The sequence below is a fragment of the Pagrus major genome, chromosome 19, assembly GCF_040436345.1.
Source record: "Pagrus major chromosome 19, Pma_NU_1.0".
Lineage (NCBI taxonomy): Eukaryota > Metazoa > Chordata > Actinopteri > Spariformes > Sparidae > Pagrus > Pagrus major.
This window is the reverse complement of record NC_133233.1, coordinates 17412949-17429574: the sequence shown is the minus strand read 5'-3', so window position 1 is coordinate 17429574 and position 16626 is coordinate 17412949. Positions and strand designations below refer to the sequence as shown.

Here is a 16626-nt window from a genome sequence, read left to right as displayed (position 1 = left end):
AAGACCACTCTCATGTCCGTTTGTTAAACGTTAGGCTAAAGCAAGTAGCTGGTTAGCATAGCCTAGCATAAGTAGGCCTACTTGTACCAGAGGACATTCGCTAGCCAGGCTCTGTCCAAAGATATCAAAACCGCCTACTAGCATCAAACGAGTAACAACGTGTTATTTAGTAAGCTTTAGGTGGTAGGAAAGAGAAATGCTATTTGAACCGGTTGCTTGCTGTAGCTTCCTGTTAAGCAACCGCACTGACATGGCAGTGATATTAATCTCATCATCTCACTCTCAGCAAAAAAACAAAGTGGTTTATTTCTCGAAATGTCAAACTAATTCTTTAACTCACAAGGAGCTAAAGCGAGATTCTGTAACTTTAGCTAAACAGAAAAGCAGCCACTGAGGCCACAAGCGACAATTGAGAAGAAATAGTACATGCTAGCGCACAGCGTAGGCTAACAACCAAAGTACACCAGCCACGTCTACGCCGTCTTTCAGCCACAAGATGGCTGCCAGAGCTAATCACGGCCATCTTAGACAATGCTTGCGGTTCCGTGGTGCCACAGCGCGTTTCAGAAGTTCCCAGAAGCTCTCCACAGAAAATACGCGCCAAGTCTATTTTCGATGAAAGCTGGCCGAAGCTGCAGGGAGCAGATCGAAGCGTACTCTGTAACTGTCAAGTTAACATGAGCGGTCATGGTAATGGTTTCGACAAAGATGTGTTTTATTTCTTATGAACTTATTTTAGTTTATAGGACGAAGATTGTGTTGTTTCTTTTTTCAAAAGTAGCGGTAAAATAGTTTTATAATTTAGTTACACAGCATAGCTTCAAGACTGTAAGACACCGACATGCAGGTCTTGCATACTCACAGACAATAAGATTATATATACATTTATTCATTAGGACTCTGCCTTGAAAAGACCTGGTCTCAGCTGTGTAATAACATGATTAAAGGGTCTCGTCAAGTTAACAGCTGAAATGGGAATGTGGCAACATCACTAACATAAGTTATACAGGGTGAGAAACATGAGGAGCAAGATGATCAGATCTCCATGTAGCCAAATGTATAAAGAAGACAAACGAAGGTAAAGAATAAAATTATGAACCATAATGTCCAGCATTTAACCATCACAGTTAAAAGTCTTCCTCTTTCAACTTTGACCTAATTTACTTGCAGTACTTTTACTGTTAAATCAGAATTATAACAGAAATTTTGTTCTCATGTTCAGTTTAACCTCCAGATAAGGTGGTTGAGATAATAGATAAACTTTTGATTTGTTTACAACCCGTCTAATCATCTGACCTCTCGTGTTTTTGCAGACTTTGCTGTTGACTTAGTGTTCCCAGATCTCAGCAATTACTCTGCAGACTAGCCTACAATCTTATCACAACCGATAGAGACTGTGGCCAAAACGACTAAAATAAGCCCCAAGTTGAAGTTAACTGGAATTATCCTTTGACACGGCTTTGAAAAAATAAAAACAGATTCAAAAACAGCTGTGGTGTGTATCAAGCATGAAACGTGTGTGGAAAATGGAGAAAAGCTGCAACTGAAAAACCGACACTGGCGGGAGAGAAAGAAAACTATATCATGCAGGAGTATGTGTGTGTGTGTGTGTGTGTGTGTGTGGGGTGCACGGTGTGATGCAGCTCTCCGGGTCCTGCAGCTTGTTAGTCATGCTCGTTAATATGCGCCTTTTTTATGGGCTCTGTTCAAAGACTGACGTGGTGTTTCATCTCAAACTTACCTTCTCCCCGGCAGTCAGAGACTGAGAGGAGGGAGAGGAGGAGGAGGAAGAAGAAGGGGAGAAGTGAGCGGACGTAGTGGAGGTGAGGATGAGTGAGCAGAGGAGAGAAAGCGTGGGGCCTAAAGTACAGTCAGCTGAGAGACATTCACACAAGTCATGTACAAAAGCAAAAACAAACTAAAAGAAACTGAAGTCTTGAAAGGTAACGAGAAAGCATGAAGTAAGATGATGTTGTCAGAGTAGGAAGTCTGGAGAGAAGACGAAGAGGGCGCACACAAACTGAAGAACATTTGGTTGCTTTTCGCTAAAACTTCCAGAAGAGAGTGAGAGAATAATGAAGGAAGTTGGCAAAACAAAATGTAACATGAATGAGATTTTAAAGCATGACCTTGTCCGAGAACATTTCTGCCTGAGTCATGTAGATAGATTTTCATCAGCAATAGACGATATTCACACGGCAGCCATTTTCCTCTGATGTCACGCTCAGGTGGGAAGTGCAAATGGTTAAATAACGTTGTGTAGACGTAGAGAATCTGACAGACAATGTTATAATTTCCCTGCTTACCTATTGATCGATGGATAGTGAAAAATCTGGAGACAAACAGCCATATTTCAAGGTAAATTAACATGATATCCCATTTGCTAATGTTAGCATTCAACCACTACGGTATGATTACATCCAGTTTGTTTTTCATTTCCAGGTTTAAATAAATGTGTCCAAGATGTGTGTTGATATTTTAAAATAAATGTATGCCTTTCCTCTTGTATCCTGTAACTCTATCAAACAGTCATGTTAGTGTTGATGTGTTAACGTTAGCGGTTATCTAAGGGAAGGTAACAGGTTCTCAAATAGGTTGTTTTACCTTAAAGATGGCAAAATGTCCCTCTGGAGTTTCACTATCCATTGTCTTTTCAGTTGCAGTGCAATGATAACAATTTGTCATACTCCATACATTATTTGGACTTGCAACCTGGAAGACAGCAGTGCTACATTTGAGCTTCCCACCTTAAGTATGAACTGCAGTGTGAATATGGTCTAGTGGTTGTTTAATAAAGACAACAACTCCCATGATCCCACACTACTTACATCTTTTGTTTAGTTTTAAGTGAGAGACACCTAGCGCCAGAAGTTACAGACTGTGCTTAATGCAAATAAGAGCAGAATGATAGTGAGTAAGCAGATAGTCAGACAATGTGTGATGATTTAACAATCTTAAAACCACTTTAAGTAAATCAAAAGTGGGCAAACTTACCAATTAACCAGACTAACAGTTCAAAGCTAAACCTTTAAAGACTTTGAAAAGTCAAGTGACGCAAACAAGTCTTGTCGAGTCCAGGCTTCAGGAAGGTATCGCTCCTGGCCAAGAAATAGTCCGGCCCATAACCACCTGTAAAATCACAACATGTCATTTTTATATTTGGTTTTTGTAGAAATTGGTAATCAATGATGTTTCCAGGCTTTGGGCTAAGCTAGGCTAACCGTCTAACTCTCCGCAAGAAAGCAAATAACCGTACTTCCCAAATGTTGAACTATTTCTTTAAGACTTCTGAAACAGATGACATGAATAAGTGGAAGGAAGTGGAGGAGGAGGTGGCTGTAAAAACAGCACGGCCACATCGCACCACATCGTACCCGACACATACTGTGTGCGTGTGACCGTTCACTCGCCCTCTCCTCCCCTCCCTCTCCCTCGCAGTCCTCCACAGGCACGCCAGCACCTCCAGGTCCGGAGAGCAAGGCTTTCTGGGGGATCAGAAACAGATGTGACTCCTGCCCCTCTTCTCTTAACTCGCACAAAAACACACACGCTGTCTTGTACACACACGCTGGCGGCAATTCAGAACCGGCACCAGGACCCAGCCGGAGTGACGGGGCAGCGTGACCCTGAGCTTGACCCCAGCCCGCAGCACCTCAGACAGGAAAGGGACGCAATTGGCTTCAGCTGTGACCCTCCACCCCCTCTCTCCTGCCGGGGCCCCCCCTTCTCATTAAGACAAACTGTTTTTTAAGGCAAAGCAGCTTTCACTACCACTAAAGCCAACACCCTCGAGCACGGAGAGAGGCGGCGGCGAGGGGGGTGGGGGGGGTGGCGATGGAGGGAAGGTAAAAGAACAAGAAACAAATAGAGCTGGAGCGACGGGGGTACAAAGGAGGTAATTAAAAAAAAAAAGAACAAAAGATCAAGGTGAAGGAAAAAGTTGGAGAGAAAAAGGGCATAGTGTAAGAAAATCCAGACTGAAGGGGAGAGAGGGAAAAGTCAGGCATATCACTTGCAGCTGTTGCAGGCTCATGTTCCCAGAATCCATTGCAACTTGGCACGGTTTTCCTAATGAGAAAGGGCGGTGTCATGGTTACATTAATATCAAAACATCCAAAACAACAGCTTCGACTTGGAGAGAGTGAGAGAGAAAGAGCGATGAAGTCACTTAATAATAATGACAATTAAACCAGCGTAATTATAAACAGCAGCGAGACGCATTCGTCTTGGAGACAGACTGCTGAGTGTGCAAACAACATATTTGTTTGTTTAGGGGATGTACAGCAAAGACATATGGAAAGAATTGGACTTCTTTCACAAGCACAAAAAAAGACTTATTTTGCTTGCCTCTGCTTTTGTCATCCTTTCTAATCCATCAACCCCCCAGCCCCCCCAAACACCCACATTTCTCCTCCGGTTTCTTCATAACAGCGAGCGTTGTTCAGACTCAGTGGAAATTGTGTGTATGCGTCTGTCACATTGCCTGTTCCAGGTCGTAGTGTCTGCAAAAAGTGCTGAAAAACATTTGCATATTTCATGTTTGGCAACCTGCAACGGCCAAAACCTAAAGTAAAGAAAACAAACTATACAGACCCGTGTGTGTGTGTGTGTGTGTGTGTGAGAGAGAGTGTGTGTGTGTGTGAGTGTGTGTAAGTGAGAGTGGCAGGGCATGCTGAGGTAGATTAATACCGCTGCTCAGAGGGGGGTTCCTCCATTCAGGGCTGACTGATGTGCGTCCCAAATTGATTTATGAAAACGGCCCTTAATCAATTATGTGTGGAGAAAGAGGGAGAGAGAGAAAAGGGAGAGAAGAAGAAAGAAGAGAGGATCTGAGGGGGGTGGTTGAGCGGGAGGTAGAGGGGGAAATAAAAGAGGATAGAGGGCAGGAAGCCGTGGAGGGAAAGTGTGTGAATGATGCTGCTCTGCTGAGGAATGTGTCTCATGGACGTCAGTTTATGCCACAGGTGTCCAACACGGTGGACGTGATGGTTTGTCGAGGCTGAGACAATGAATTGTGGCTGATCCAATTCTTCAGGAGGCACACTGAGCACGCTGCGTCCGTAACGTTCATGCGGCGTTCATAAAACACGCAAAAGCCTCGCGACGCTGACTTTGTGAGAAAGACGAAAAACGTTGCACACATGCTCACAATAGCTACATGTGAAAGGTTGAATCTGTGCAGGAGTGTAATGTGGTTTTTGTGGTAATAATGGCCCAGTTTTGGGCCCGAGGTGGGGGCGGCAGGGGAGTAGAGTGAAGCTGCAGTTGTTTAAAAAGCCCTTCCCCTGCCTTGCCCATTGTGCCTGAGACAGGGGTGTGTGGGGGGAAGCGGGGGGTCACGCTGAGAGCTCGTTTCTCCTGCCTGTCAGAACTCTATCTGGGATCCAGCCGGAACTAATCAACTCCAATAGGCCTCCCCATTACCCAGGGTGCAATGGGCCACAGGCCGGGGGCTGGCCGGTGGGAAACAGAGAGAAGGAGAGGGGAAAGGAGAGAATCGCCCCCCCCCTCCCGCTTCAACCCGCCTGACACCACCACCAGCACCACCACCACCATCCCTCCACACAGCCCGTGCAGCACACACAACACTCCCACTGTTTCACACCGAAGCAATAATAAACACTTGCAATAATATTTTCACAGCAAGCAATAGCCTGCTTCAGATCAGAACCTCGCGCAGCTGTGGAGTCCACTCCTACGCAAATGGGCACCCACTCACATGCATGCACACACACACGTGCAAACACATACACAGTTTGTTCGTCACGCACATGTCACACCATGCTGGTTCTAAAAGCTGAGACATTTTAAAGGCAGTTTGGTGAGAAAGCAGCGAAATTCATTCACAAAATGGCTTCGAACTGCAACAAAACTAATATGATCAACAGTGTTGATTGTTTAAGTCTTGTTTGTTTGCCATCGTATTTTGAAAGTTGGGAAAATAATGTACATCATAACTGACTGATGCTTGGATGCAACCATTACTATATTTTCTGGAAAATAACATTTTATTTTGCTGTTAGTATTATATGTTGTGGGGTTTTGATTCTACTACTGTTGTGTTTTATGATCTTTTACATTTTTATTTAGTAAAATAATAAAATATTCTGAAAAAAAGTTGGGTATATCTCCTGAAAAGCCTAAATTAAGATACTGCAACACATTAATATTGCCCTCTTGTGGCTTCATAGCCACACTGCAACATTTAAAGGGGCACTTTGTAGTTTTGGAGGAGAAATTCAAACTCAGAATTTTAATATTCACAATTTTAATGAGGTAATAATACAAACTCAGAAATATTTATTTTTATCTTAACTGAACAAACAAGCTGTTCTCAGAGGAAAATAAGGTCTCCAGATCACTGTTTGAGGCTAGAAAGGTGGCAGGGTCCGCCACATATAAACAAAGTAAAACAGTATGAACTTGTGTTGTCCTTTAAGGTCAGTTTGTTTATTCAATTTCTTCAGTCATGAAAATAAAGAGAGTTTGTTTATTTAGTTTGTTTAGGCATAAAAAAGTCAATCAATGAATATCTTTCTCTTCTGATTAAAACTCCCTCCCCAAAACTACATAATGAGCCTTTAAGGGAAGTAAAATTTAAAAAAAATAAAGATTACAATTCCTCTCTAAACCTTTATAAATCTACAAATAAACCTACAGAGGTAGTGCTTTTATGAGAAACTCAAGAATTTCTACTGACTTTTAAGAACATTTTAATGATAAATTTATCCCGTTATAGCTCAGGGCTGATTATAGTTCAAATGCTCATTAAAAAAAAAAAAAAAAGTTAAAATTATTTATGCCTTTCTCTCTCTAGAGTTAAACGAGTTCCTGCTCAGGTCCCTGCAGAGTCTCGACGACTATCTGACAAAGCCTACGTCACTTTGGACACTATCAAAGGCAATAGTGTGCAAGTGTGTGCACAAACTTTAGTGTGTGTGTTTTTCTGAGTGACTTCAGCCTCCTTCACTGGGGTGAAGTGGGGGCAGATTTAAATGAGTAAAGAAAACTACCCCCCTCCATCCCCCCGCTTCACCCCCACGTCATTGTTTATGTGTGTGTGTGTGTGACTTAAGCATGCTTCAGTCTCATTGGATGCACATTTTTTTAAAAACACTTGAAAAGCTCCTGATTAAAATCAATTGAATTTTCATCCCTTCAATATAAGTTACACGATGCATGTGTGAATATGTGTGTATGAGGAGTAAAGGAGGTGTGTTGAGGCTGCTTAGTGGCCTAGAGGTGGTGGTGGTGTCGGGAGGGGGAGTCACATGGGAACCTTACCCAGGCCCTGCAGTGGAGCAGGGGGGCATTGAGAGGCACTGGGGTGGGGTTAATCCCCATTCACCCCGTCCTTCACTCAGCCCGGCCGGGCACAATAAGCCCCGCCCGCCTCCCCCTGCGTCTCCACGGCGACCTCTGACCCCACGTTTACGGCTGCTGTCCCTGGCCCCTTTATGCCTCCATCCTGTTATTATCTGCAATATTTACTCCTTTTGATTTCCCTGCTGGCCATTGTCGTCGCCCACACAGCACTCCTGACTGACTGGAAAACTCAAGTGCTCTTCGTCCTACTCCAGCATCACCCCCGAAACCTTAAAACCCTCAGCAAACACTACCTGAAGTGGAAACGAGTCAGCTTACCACCACTTATTTATGGCTTTTTGATTTAGGCCACAAGGAGCTGCACAGAAGAGCAGCAGCCGCTGAATGGATGGAGTCAAAGAAGTGCTGTTTCAGGGGCACCTTGTGGTTAGAAGCGTTACATGAAACCACGACATCCCTGGTTTGAATCCAGCTGTGGACCTTTGTCCATATTATACACCTGTCTAAACCTTTGCTTTCTGTGTATATCCTCATGAAAAACTATCCAATAAACGCTAAAAAGCTCGAAAAAATGTTTTGTTGAGTAGAGTAAGCAAAAAAATCCAGATTGCAGGTATAGGTACATTTTGATATTTGGTAAACAAACAAAATAACTTGCACCAAATCGCGCAAAATGCCAATTTTAACATAATGTTGCTTTAAGTTTTTAAAAAATATATTTATATGGGCCCCCTAGTGGCAAGGAGGCCCTGGGCATGTGTCTGGATCCTGCCCAGACTATAACGTGAATTTAAATAAAAAGATATTTAGCATTGACACCTTTAGGAAAAATGGCAATACATACCACATGAAAACATTAAATAATACATTAATAAATACTACTACTGCAACTGATAAAACAATAATGGTATCATTTCAATTTTCACCAACACATCCACAAACATTTTTCTTTGTATGTCACCACAACAGACTTTTGACTTTTGACTTCCACAGCATGAGAACAGGAGCCGGTGTTACTGATAACATTAATGAATCATGGCTCCGTTCCCAGTGAGCCACTGAAGTGATTAATTACACCTGAGCTTGTTTTAACATTTATTAGTACTGTAAATTATTGTACCTCTTGCAGTGTTTCTCAATATTATCTACACTGTAGTTATAGTGTACATCTCTATTTCTAGTAGTATTTCTATCTGTATATATATATATAAGGTTTTTTTTTAGTTTTGCAAATATTTTATTTCATATATCTTTTTCTTACTTACTCTTGCGTCTTATTTTTTCTTTATTTATATTTTCTTATAGTCTCTCTATACCATGACATTTCTATTCTAGAATAGATATGTTACATTTTTTTAAAAATAAAAGAGATGAAGACTCTTTCCCTCAGTGGTGTTTATCTCTGATATGATGTATGACTCAAGGTGGCCATCTGCTGACTTTTGGACTGCAGTGCACTATTTTCTCCTGCACACATAACACACCAAGCTGTATTACCAGTGATGGAACATAACTAGTCTACTCACTGTAGCCTACTTAAAGGAATAGTTCACTCTAGAACGAAATTCAGTCATTATCGACTCACCCTCATGCTGATGAGAAGTCCGGTGTAGTTTCTTATTCTTCAAAGTGCAGCTGGAGACCCGCGGGGGTACCCTCCTGTAGCACAAATCCATATAACCAGCGTAAATGGCGTCCGAGACGAAAAGGTCCATAAAACTACACAAAAACTTTGTAATATTCCTCCATACTTCTCGTCCGCTGCAATCCAAGTGTCCTGAAGTGGTGACATCCAGAGTTTACTCGAAACGACGTCATTTAGTACATTTTTCTAGCCTAAACAGTCACTATACTATGTTTACCTGGAGGCACGCCCCCGCGTGCACGCGAGTCTCCCTCACAGCCATCTGCACTACGGAAGCCGCGCCAGACAAGATCAACAGAACTCGCGATAGATACACACCGGTGTTTACATCCTGCTGTGAGTTTCAAAGTTTCAAATCACTAGTGCAGGCAGATCCCTCTTGTGTTTGTGTGTCGCTCGGTCCCTCATAGGTGGATTTTCCAATTTTGAGTTACTTGTACTTGAGTATTTCCATTTTCTGCTACTTTAAACTTCCTGTCCACTACATTTTGAAGCAAATGTTGTACTTTTTAATCATTATATTATTTGATAACTTTAGTTACTTTGCAGATTTCATGCTGCATCAGAGCCAAAGCAGCACATTTTCAGATTAATGGACACACAAAGGCTTCGGATATGACAGAGAACTTCCTTTCTGTGACAAAAGGAAAGAGGAAAGCATCGACTCTTTCATCAGTGAGACAAACGTTGCTGCAAACCCAAGGCTCTGACTTCCATATTTGATGTCATAATCAATCTGGGGCAAAGAAATATCTCACTCCATGGCGCTTGGAAAGGTGACATAGAAGAGGGGAGCTTCCTCTTGTGGAAATCCAAATGTGATGCTCCCTCCAACAACATTTGCATTTGCACCTCATCGCATTTTTTGTGTGTTTTGTTGTAGATATACCTGCACATCAACCCACACCTTAATAAAGAAATGTGATTCGTATAAAAATCAAAGATTTCAGGATAAAACATTATAAAAATTGAATTTAATGAGTCATTTAAAAATCAACATATATAATACTAAAAAGTCAGTAACAGTAAAAGTCCTCAGGTTGACTCCTCTTCTTGTCGTCGCACATGAGTGGACAAAGCAAACCAGCCTTCTCGCTCTCTCTGTTTCTCCATCTGTGGTGGGAACAGAAAAGGTGTGGATGAGTTTTAGATTCAAGTGGGAAAAATGTATTGAAAGCTGAGTACTTCCATGTATTGTAGCAGGGTCGAACTTTGGTCTACATTCACCTGTAATTCAATAGGGTTTACAGTACAGGAACACAAAAGGATAAACATTCCTGTATATCAAAAACACAAGATTTACTGCGTAGGTACACTCAGTTAAAGCCAACAACATTGCATCGCCCTCATCCACAAATGTGAGCCTGTCCTCCTCAAAAAACAACAAATAAACAAAACGATCACATAGGCTGAAAAATCCTCAGGTCATTACGAACAATATTTACGTTTGTTGTTACATGGTGACCTCTAGTGGCTGTAGTAGGCATTACAGCATTACATGACATCTCTAATAAACAAAAACAAAGCCTGAAAAACATTTCTTTCCCACTTTTGCCAGTCCATGCCTGTTCGTGAATGTGCGTAGCCTACCTGTGTTTTTCCATCCCTTGTTTCTCCTCCACCAGCATATCTGAAATATATGGATAATGCATAATGTGTAAAATAGTATTTACTGTCCTTACTGTTAATTATGGGGGAATTTAGGGTGATGAGCTATAACAAAAAAGGTGAGATTCAAGTTAAGATCGGTTTAGTCTGGCGACGTGTTTTAGCTTCTAAGAAGCATAACGCAATGTGGAAAACTGATGCCTCTTTAGGAAACATCCCTCTCATCTAAAACAGCCACTCACCGTCTCTCACCACCACCAGTCTGTGACAGGAGCTCCCGTTCAGGCAGCAGCATGGACACCTCTGGACTTCCACCTCCACCTGAGAATAACATGATATGAGTTTTTTTATTTACAGGATTTCACACAGATAAACAGAGAAGCGTCAGGTGGAGCTACCATACCTGCTGACTGTGGGCTAAGGGCAGAAGGCGGGATGGGGGAATGAGAGGGAGAAACTTCGGTTGAAACGCTTAGCTTCTGTTGTTCAATGAGCTCGAGCAGTCGACCTCTCGCTGCTGCACTCTGCCTGTTGAGCTCCAGGAGACGCTGTTCCACGCTGCTCAGAGGGAGGATGTTCGGGGATGTTACCTGAGCAAGAAGATGAACGAAGAAAAATGAATCCTGTGTGAATTCAGATCATTACCCCTGAAACTGTGACAACCTCAGGTTGGATCTGACACATGGAAAATTCTGCATGTTGTTAACCTCTCTCAATATATCGTGTGATGTCACTCAGTGGCCAGGTTGCATTTTGGGTAAAGTAGGCGGCAGGTTTTGAAAAGGAGAAGAATGCATAATGTGATATCTCTGGCTCTGCTGTATTGATTAAACTGTCCATAATGAGTCCAACAGTGTTATAGGAGTGTGATTCTAAACAAACCTTCACACAACTTTTTCCACATATGCAGTAGCACCACAAAAAGACCTGTAAACACACTTAAATGTGGAAAGCAAAAAAAATGAAAAAGTTACTCTTTAATCTCACCTGATTAGTTGGTTCCCCTTCAGCAGCCTGGACCTGCTCACTCCTTCTCCCTGTGCTGCTGGACACTGACGCCCTCCTCTCTCCAACACTTTGGGGTGTGACTCTTCCTGTGCTGCCGGAGCTCGACGTCCTCTGCCCGGTGCTGCTGTTAGGCAATCCTCCGACCCCTGACCCCACGCACCTCGCCTGGCTAAGCTGGGCCTTGATCAGGTCGTTCTGTCTACTCAGCTGGGCAATCTCAGCCAGAATGGCCTCTGGAGAGAGCCGTGAGCCGAGAGGGTCAGAGGTCAGCGATAATGAGGAAGTGGAGGGCAGGCTGAGGAGAGGAAGACTGATGAGGCTGGAGGCTGAGCTGTGGGCCTGGACATCCTCATCGGAATATGGGATATCCCCCGAGGGGAGCTTGTGGTGCGGTGGTATAGGATGAGTCACTGAAGAAGAGGGGGGAGAGCCGCGACTGAGTAAAATGGAATGAGGGCATATGGATTAAATCAAAGATAAAAACAACCAGGCTGTTACCAGGAATTTGTTGCCAGTTGTCTCTCTGTCGAGGTGGGGAGAGCAGCACAGCAGGCGATACAGATGGTCTTCGTTGCTCAGGATCTTGCTCAGGAATGGGTGCAGACTGACACACTGTTTGCGTACATGTAAAATCAAATTACTACTTACTAATTACTATTTACTACACAAATATCTATACACAGAAACACATACATGCACACACACACTGTACCAACCAGCAGTTTTGTCATCAGCATTTTGGTATGAGTCCTCGTGTGCCTCCAGTAGTCCAAGTCCTCCCATCACCAGCACCACTGTGTCTAACTTCTGCTCCATCTCTGCTGTCTGCTGCTGCAACCCGGCCTAAGAGGAACCGAAGAGAAAGAAACAGGATTTATCAGTACAATTGGAATCTGGGTAATAAATTAGTGACAGACCATGTGGTAAGCTCCGTCTCACCTGCAGGGCAGCGGCCTCTTCTCTCAGAGTCATCGTCTCAGCAGTGAGAGCATCAATCAGCCCACGCTGCTCTCTCAACTCCTCCTCCAGTCTTCTCCTCTCCTGAGCCTCTTTGTGAGCTTCCTCTTCCCTCTATGTACAGTGAAGTTAATGGATGGCATGAAATTTAATCTTATAGTTAAGTGTCAAACATCGAGACATCATATGAGACATATCTCACACAAAAAGTCCTGTTTATTCAAAGAGCCCTGAAAGGTCAACAGGTATGGTCCTTTAACTACAGCTTTAGTCTTAAAAAACTTCATACTAAAATGATTTGACAATGACTAAAATCTTCAGAACCTTAATGAGGTCAACAAAAATTCATATTATAACCTTTAGAGATGCTCCTGAGAACAAAGCCAACCATTATACGAGTGTGTATCTAATCAATTACTGTACCTGTTTGAGCAGGTGCACTAAGCGTCCAAGAGTGGAGACCAAAGCGACAGAAAATCCAGTGAGGCCTTGTTTGTTGTTCTGTTTTCGACTCTGTGCTGAGGCTGGTTCAGTGTCAGGACTCAGAGTGTCCAAGTTTGCCTCCACCTGACCTAACATGGCCTGCAGCAGGCCCAGACTGGACTGGTCCCCACTGAGAGATGTAACAGAGGAGCCATTCAGCTCGAAACTCTGAGAAACACACTTCCTGGTCCTGCTGGTGTGACTACTGATCCTACCTGAAAAACACATACCACACATTTCTTTTTTTATTTTAGTATTTAGCAGCTCATATGATGACATTTACACAAGATGTGACAATACTATGAAGAACAGATACCTCCCTGATATTACCTGACTGGTTGATAGGCAGCTCAGGGTTCAGGACCTGAGAAACCAGGACTGATGGTTCTTCCTTGCCTTCCACTGACTGGCTTTGTCTGGACTGAACACGCTGGACAGCCATTGTGGCGTTGAGAGCTGAAACAAGATGGAATGAGTTTGTATGTGGAAAAAGATTTCACACGTGATTAAAAAGTATTATTTTGCTTTTAATGACTGCATGAAACAAATATTTGTTGAACTTCTTTAAGGGAGCTCATTTTTTTCATCCTACCCGTTTGGTCCGGTGCTCTGCCTGATGTGCAGGGGGTTACAGGAACATTATCTCCATCTGCCTGGTCAGAGTTGTGACGAGAAACTTTCTGTTTCTGTATTGCTCTACCCCGTGACTTTGCCTTAATTTTTCGTAGATTGGCCCTACAAAGAAAGGTATCGCAAGCAATGTAGTGGTAATGTAGCAATCAGTAAATGTTTCACATGTTAGAACAAAAAGCAAAAATTAGTTTCTTATCTCAGAATTAGGTGGCATTTACTGTATGTTTCACAGGCATTATTACCTTTGGATTACATAATAGTCTGAACTGCCACTAGGACAGGTATCTTCATCAGTGTAGTCTTCCTCTGAAGGTTCTACTTCATTAAGAGCCTGAAAATAACCATATTACATATATAAATGCATAAATACAAACTGAAATCTTTAATTGAAAAGGGGAAAACCAGGAAGTAAGAAGACACATGTATTGTTCAATATTATAAAGAAACAAATGAGACATAAATGCCTGATGTTATCTTGACAGACAGACCTGTTGGTCCATCATTGACTGGCTGAGCAGCGACAGCTGAGTAGGAGGATCTGGTCTCTGGAGCACAGGCAGCGCTGAATCAGAGTCACAGTTTGGAGCCATTGTCACACTGGGGTGCCCTGTGGAAATATACAAACATACTGTATGCAACCAAAACATCCCAGGAACAAATAATAGAGAGAATCTAGTTTAATAGTTAACATTTAATCTTCTAAGAATATCTTGTTAAAATTGAGTCAATTTCATCTACAAGCAGGGAATGGGGGAACCACCTAATTTCCTACAAGTTTACACACTTAGTATTGAATTTATGTAAATATAAGTATGACAGAGCAAATGCAAAGCTTTCTACCTGTCTGCCTACGTGGAGCATCTCCAAACAAGTCTTTGACCACAGCCATGGCTCTGTCAGAGCGAGTCAGGACATCCTGCAGCAGCAGCTGGTCAGAGAACACCTGCAGCAGTAAAACGCATCAAACCATCAGCATCACCAGCAGAGAAAGGGGAAGAGCTTCAGTGTTATTTACACCTTAAAATACTTTGTTTCTGCAAAACAATATTTCTTCTAAAACAATAAACAGAGTACGCAAGGAAGACACTAAAAGTAACAGAAAAATTGTCACACACACACACCTCCCTGATGATGCTGAGGCTGGCCTGGTCTAGCGGCGCAGGGCTCCCAGGGTGTCTTAAACGGCGCTGTAGGGCTTTCTCTCTCAGCTCCCACTGAGCCGCAGCCTTGTTGTGGGACTTGTGCATCTCATGGCGATGGCTCTGAAGCAGAAATACAATTAGACAAGCAAATGTGGCGTGAAAATAACAGTTTTAATTGTTTAAGTACTATCAACTCACTAACATGAAGATCAAGTGCTATCAGAATGTATAGTATGGGATGCAACAGTAACATAAAACTAATAAGCTTACCAGCTCTGCAGGTGTCAGCTTGTGCACAGACAGGTCATTGACAGTGCTCTGAAACCAACAAGAGAGGGCTGTCAGTACTTAACTGCTTTCAAAATGTACAGACAATGTTTTATTTCAGTAAAAAAGCTACCTAACAAATAACTTTAAGGGGAGACATGATCAAGGGAAAAATGTGACTACTATTCTCTCAACTAAAGTATTACTGTGGCCAACTTCCTCAAACAGTCACCATTGGCTTATGTATGTAACCCCAAAAAGTACATAACAAAGCCACTGTAAATGAGTAGACTTCATACTTGTTCAACAGGTGAACAGCTGTCAGTACTCACCACCCACTCTCTTCTGGGAGCTGCTGCCTTCTTGGGGCGAACAGGCCGTTTTGCTTTGGTGTGTTGTTGTGGACGCCCCACTCTCACAAACGACATCTGTTCACAGACAGTATGAAAAGATTAGCTATGTTAGAAAGACCGTTGTTTTAAATGTAGTTGGCACATGTACACTCTTAGCGTTAGCTTACTACAACAGAGTACGTGACTAAACTAGCTTAACCTAGCAGTTTACTAACCAGTGACGTTAGCTATTTGTTGCTAGTCATATAATGCAATAACTTACGTTTTAGTTGACTAAGCCACGTTTAGTTTGACATAAAGAGCAGCTCAGGCTGTGTATGACTTTGCCACCACGGTGTAGTGGTTGACGAAGTTGAAGAGTATGAAAAACCTCCTCAGTTTGTTGTGTGACACTTTTTCAACCGTTGCGCGCCACTTCCTGTGCTGTTGCCACGGACACCGCTTCACGGTGGGGCATGACGGGAAATGAAGTACAAGACGAGCAAGGGGGATCAGCCGTGGAAAAATACATATAAAACACAAAATTATCATAAAATATTAGCATAATAATACAGCTAAAAAATATCAATATTCCTTATTTAGCTAAATGGTGGGTTTAAGCGTTCAAAATGTTACTTAAAAGTACAGTACATCAAAAGTAAAAGCCATTATGGAGCTGAATTATATCATCATATTACACATTACTATGTAAGAAGCTTTTTACAGATGTAGGTTGAGGGAATAAGTACGTATGCACATATAGGCAAGTGGATATACTAATTTTAATTTAACCTATAGCGATGCAAAGAGTTGTATTACCTTTATATAAAGACTCAAAATGTAAATATGTAATTAAAGTACAGAAACCAAGACGAAGTATTACCTCCCAAATGGGAGGAGCATAGATGAAAACACTCAAGTAAAGTAGTAACTTATATGTGTTTTAAACTAGTTTATTTGGCGGTGTTGACAGACGTTTCAAAGGAGCAATTATCTGCCAACTCCACTAGATGGCATCGTCACCATGTAAAACAGGAGGATCTTGCAGACTGCCAAAACTGTTATTGTTACTTTTCACAATAAGACATCTGGCTGTTATTCAGATTCAGCACAGAGCTCCGTCTGAATCAGTTTAGTACGAGTTTGGAGCAATTGCACCCAAGCAAATCTCTCATACTGTTATACAGAAGGATGGGAGAAGCTGTGTCAAGTCAGCAATAATATG

The 16626-nt window shown here is 42.4% G+C and overlaps 1 protein-coding gene across 1 annotated transcript; it reads right to left on the bottom strand.

Moving 5' to 3' along the window:
• Positions 1 to 9925: 9925 nt before the first annotated feature.
• On the bottom strand, positions 9926 to 15810 carry spice1 (spindle and centriole associated protein 1). Its single transcript, XM_073488411.1, has 18 exons — positions 15685 to 15810; positions 15402 to 15497; positions 15073 to 15120; positions 14782 to 14922; positions 14501 to 14603; positions 14149 to 14267; positions 13903 to 13991; positions 13620 to 13762; positions 13358 to 13483; positions 12968 to 13242; positions 12527 to 12658; positions 12304 to 12430; positions 12086 to 12199; positions 11567 to 11997; positions 10983 to 11169; positions 10822 to 10900; positions 10562 to 10601; positions 9926 to 10084 (listed from the first exon to the last, which is right to left on the bottom strand). Exons 2-18 carry the CDS (start codon positions 15495 to 15497, stop codon positions 10007 to 10009), a joined length of 2328 nt encoding a protein of 775 aa, XP_073344512.1. The 5' UTR covers positions 15685 to 15810; the 3' UTR covers positions 9926 to 10006.
• Between the last annotated feature and the right edge of the window lie 816 nt (positions 15811 to 16626).

Coding starts and splice junctions, on each gene's coding strand:
- spice1 (XM_073488411.1), bottom strand. CDS start 15,497: ATGTCGTTTGTGAGAGTGGGGCGTCCACAACAACACACCAAAGCAAAA. Junction 12,431..12,526: donor AAGAGGCCGCTGCCCTGCAG/GTGAGACGGAGC, acceptor GGTTCCTCTTAG/GCCGGGTTGCAGCAGCAGAC. Junction 11,998..12,085: donor CAACTGGCAACAAATTCCTG/GTAACAGCCTGG, acceptor CCTCTTCTTCAG/TGACTCATCCTATACCACCG.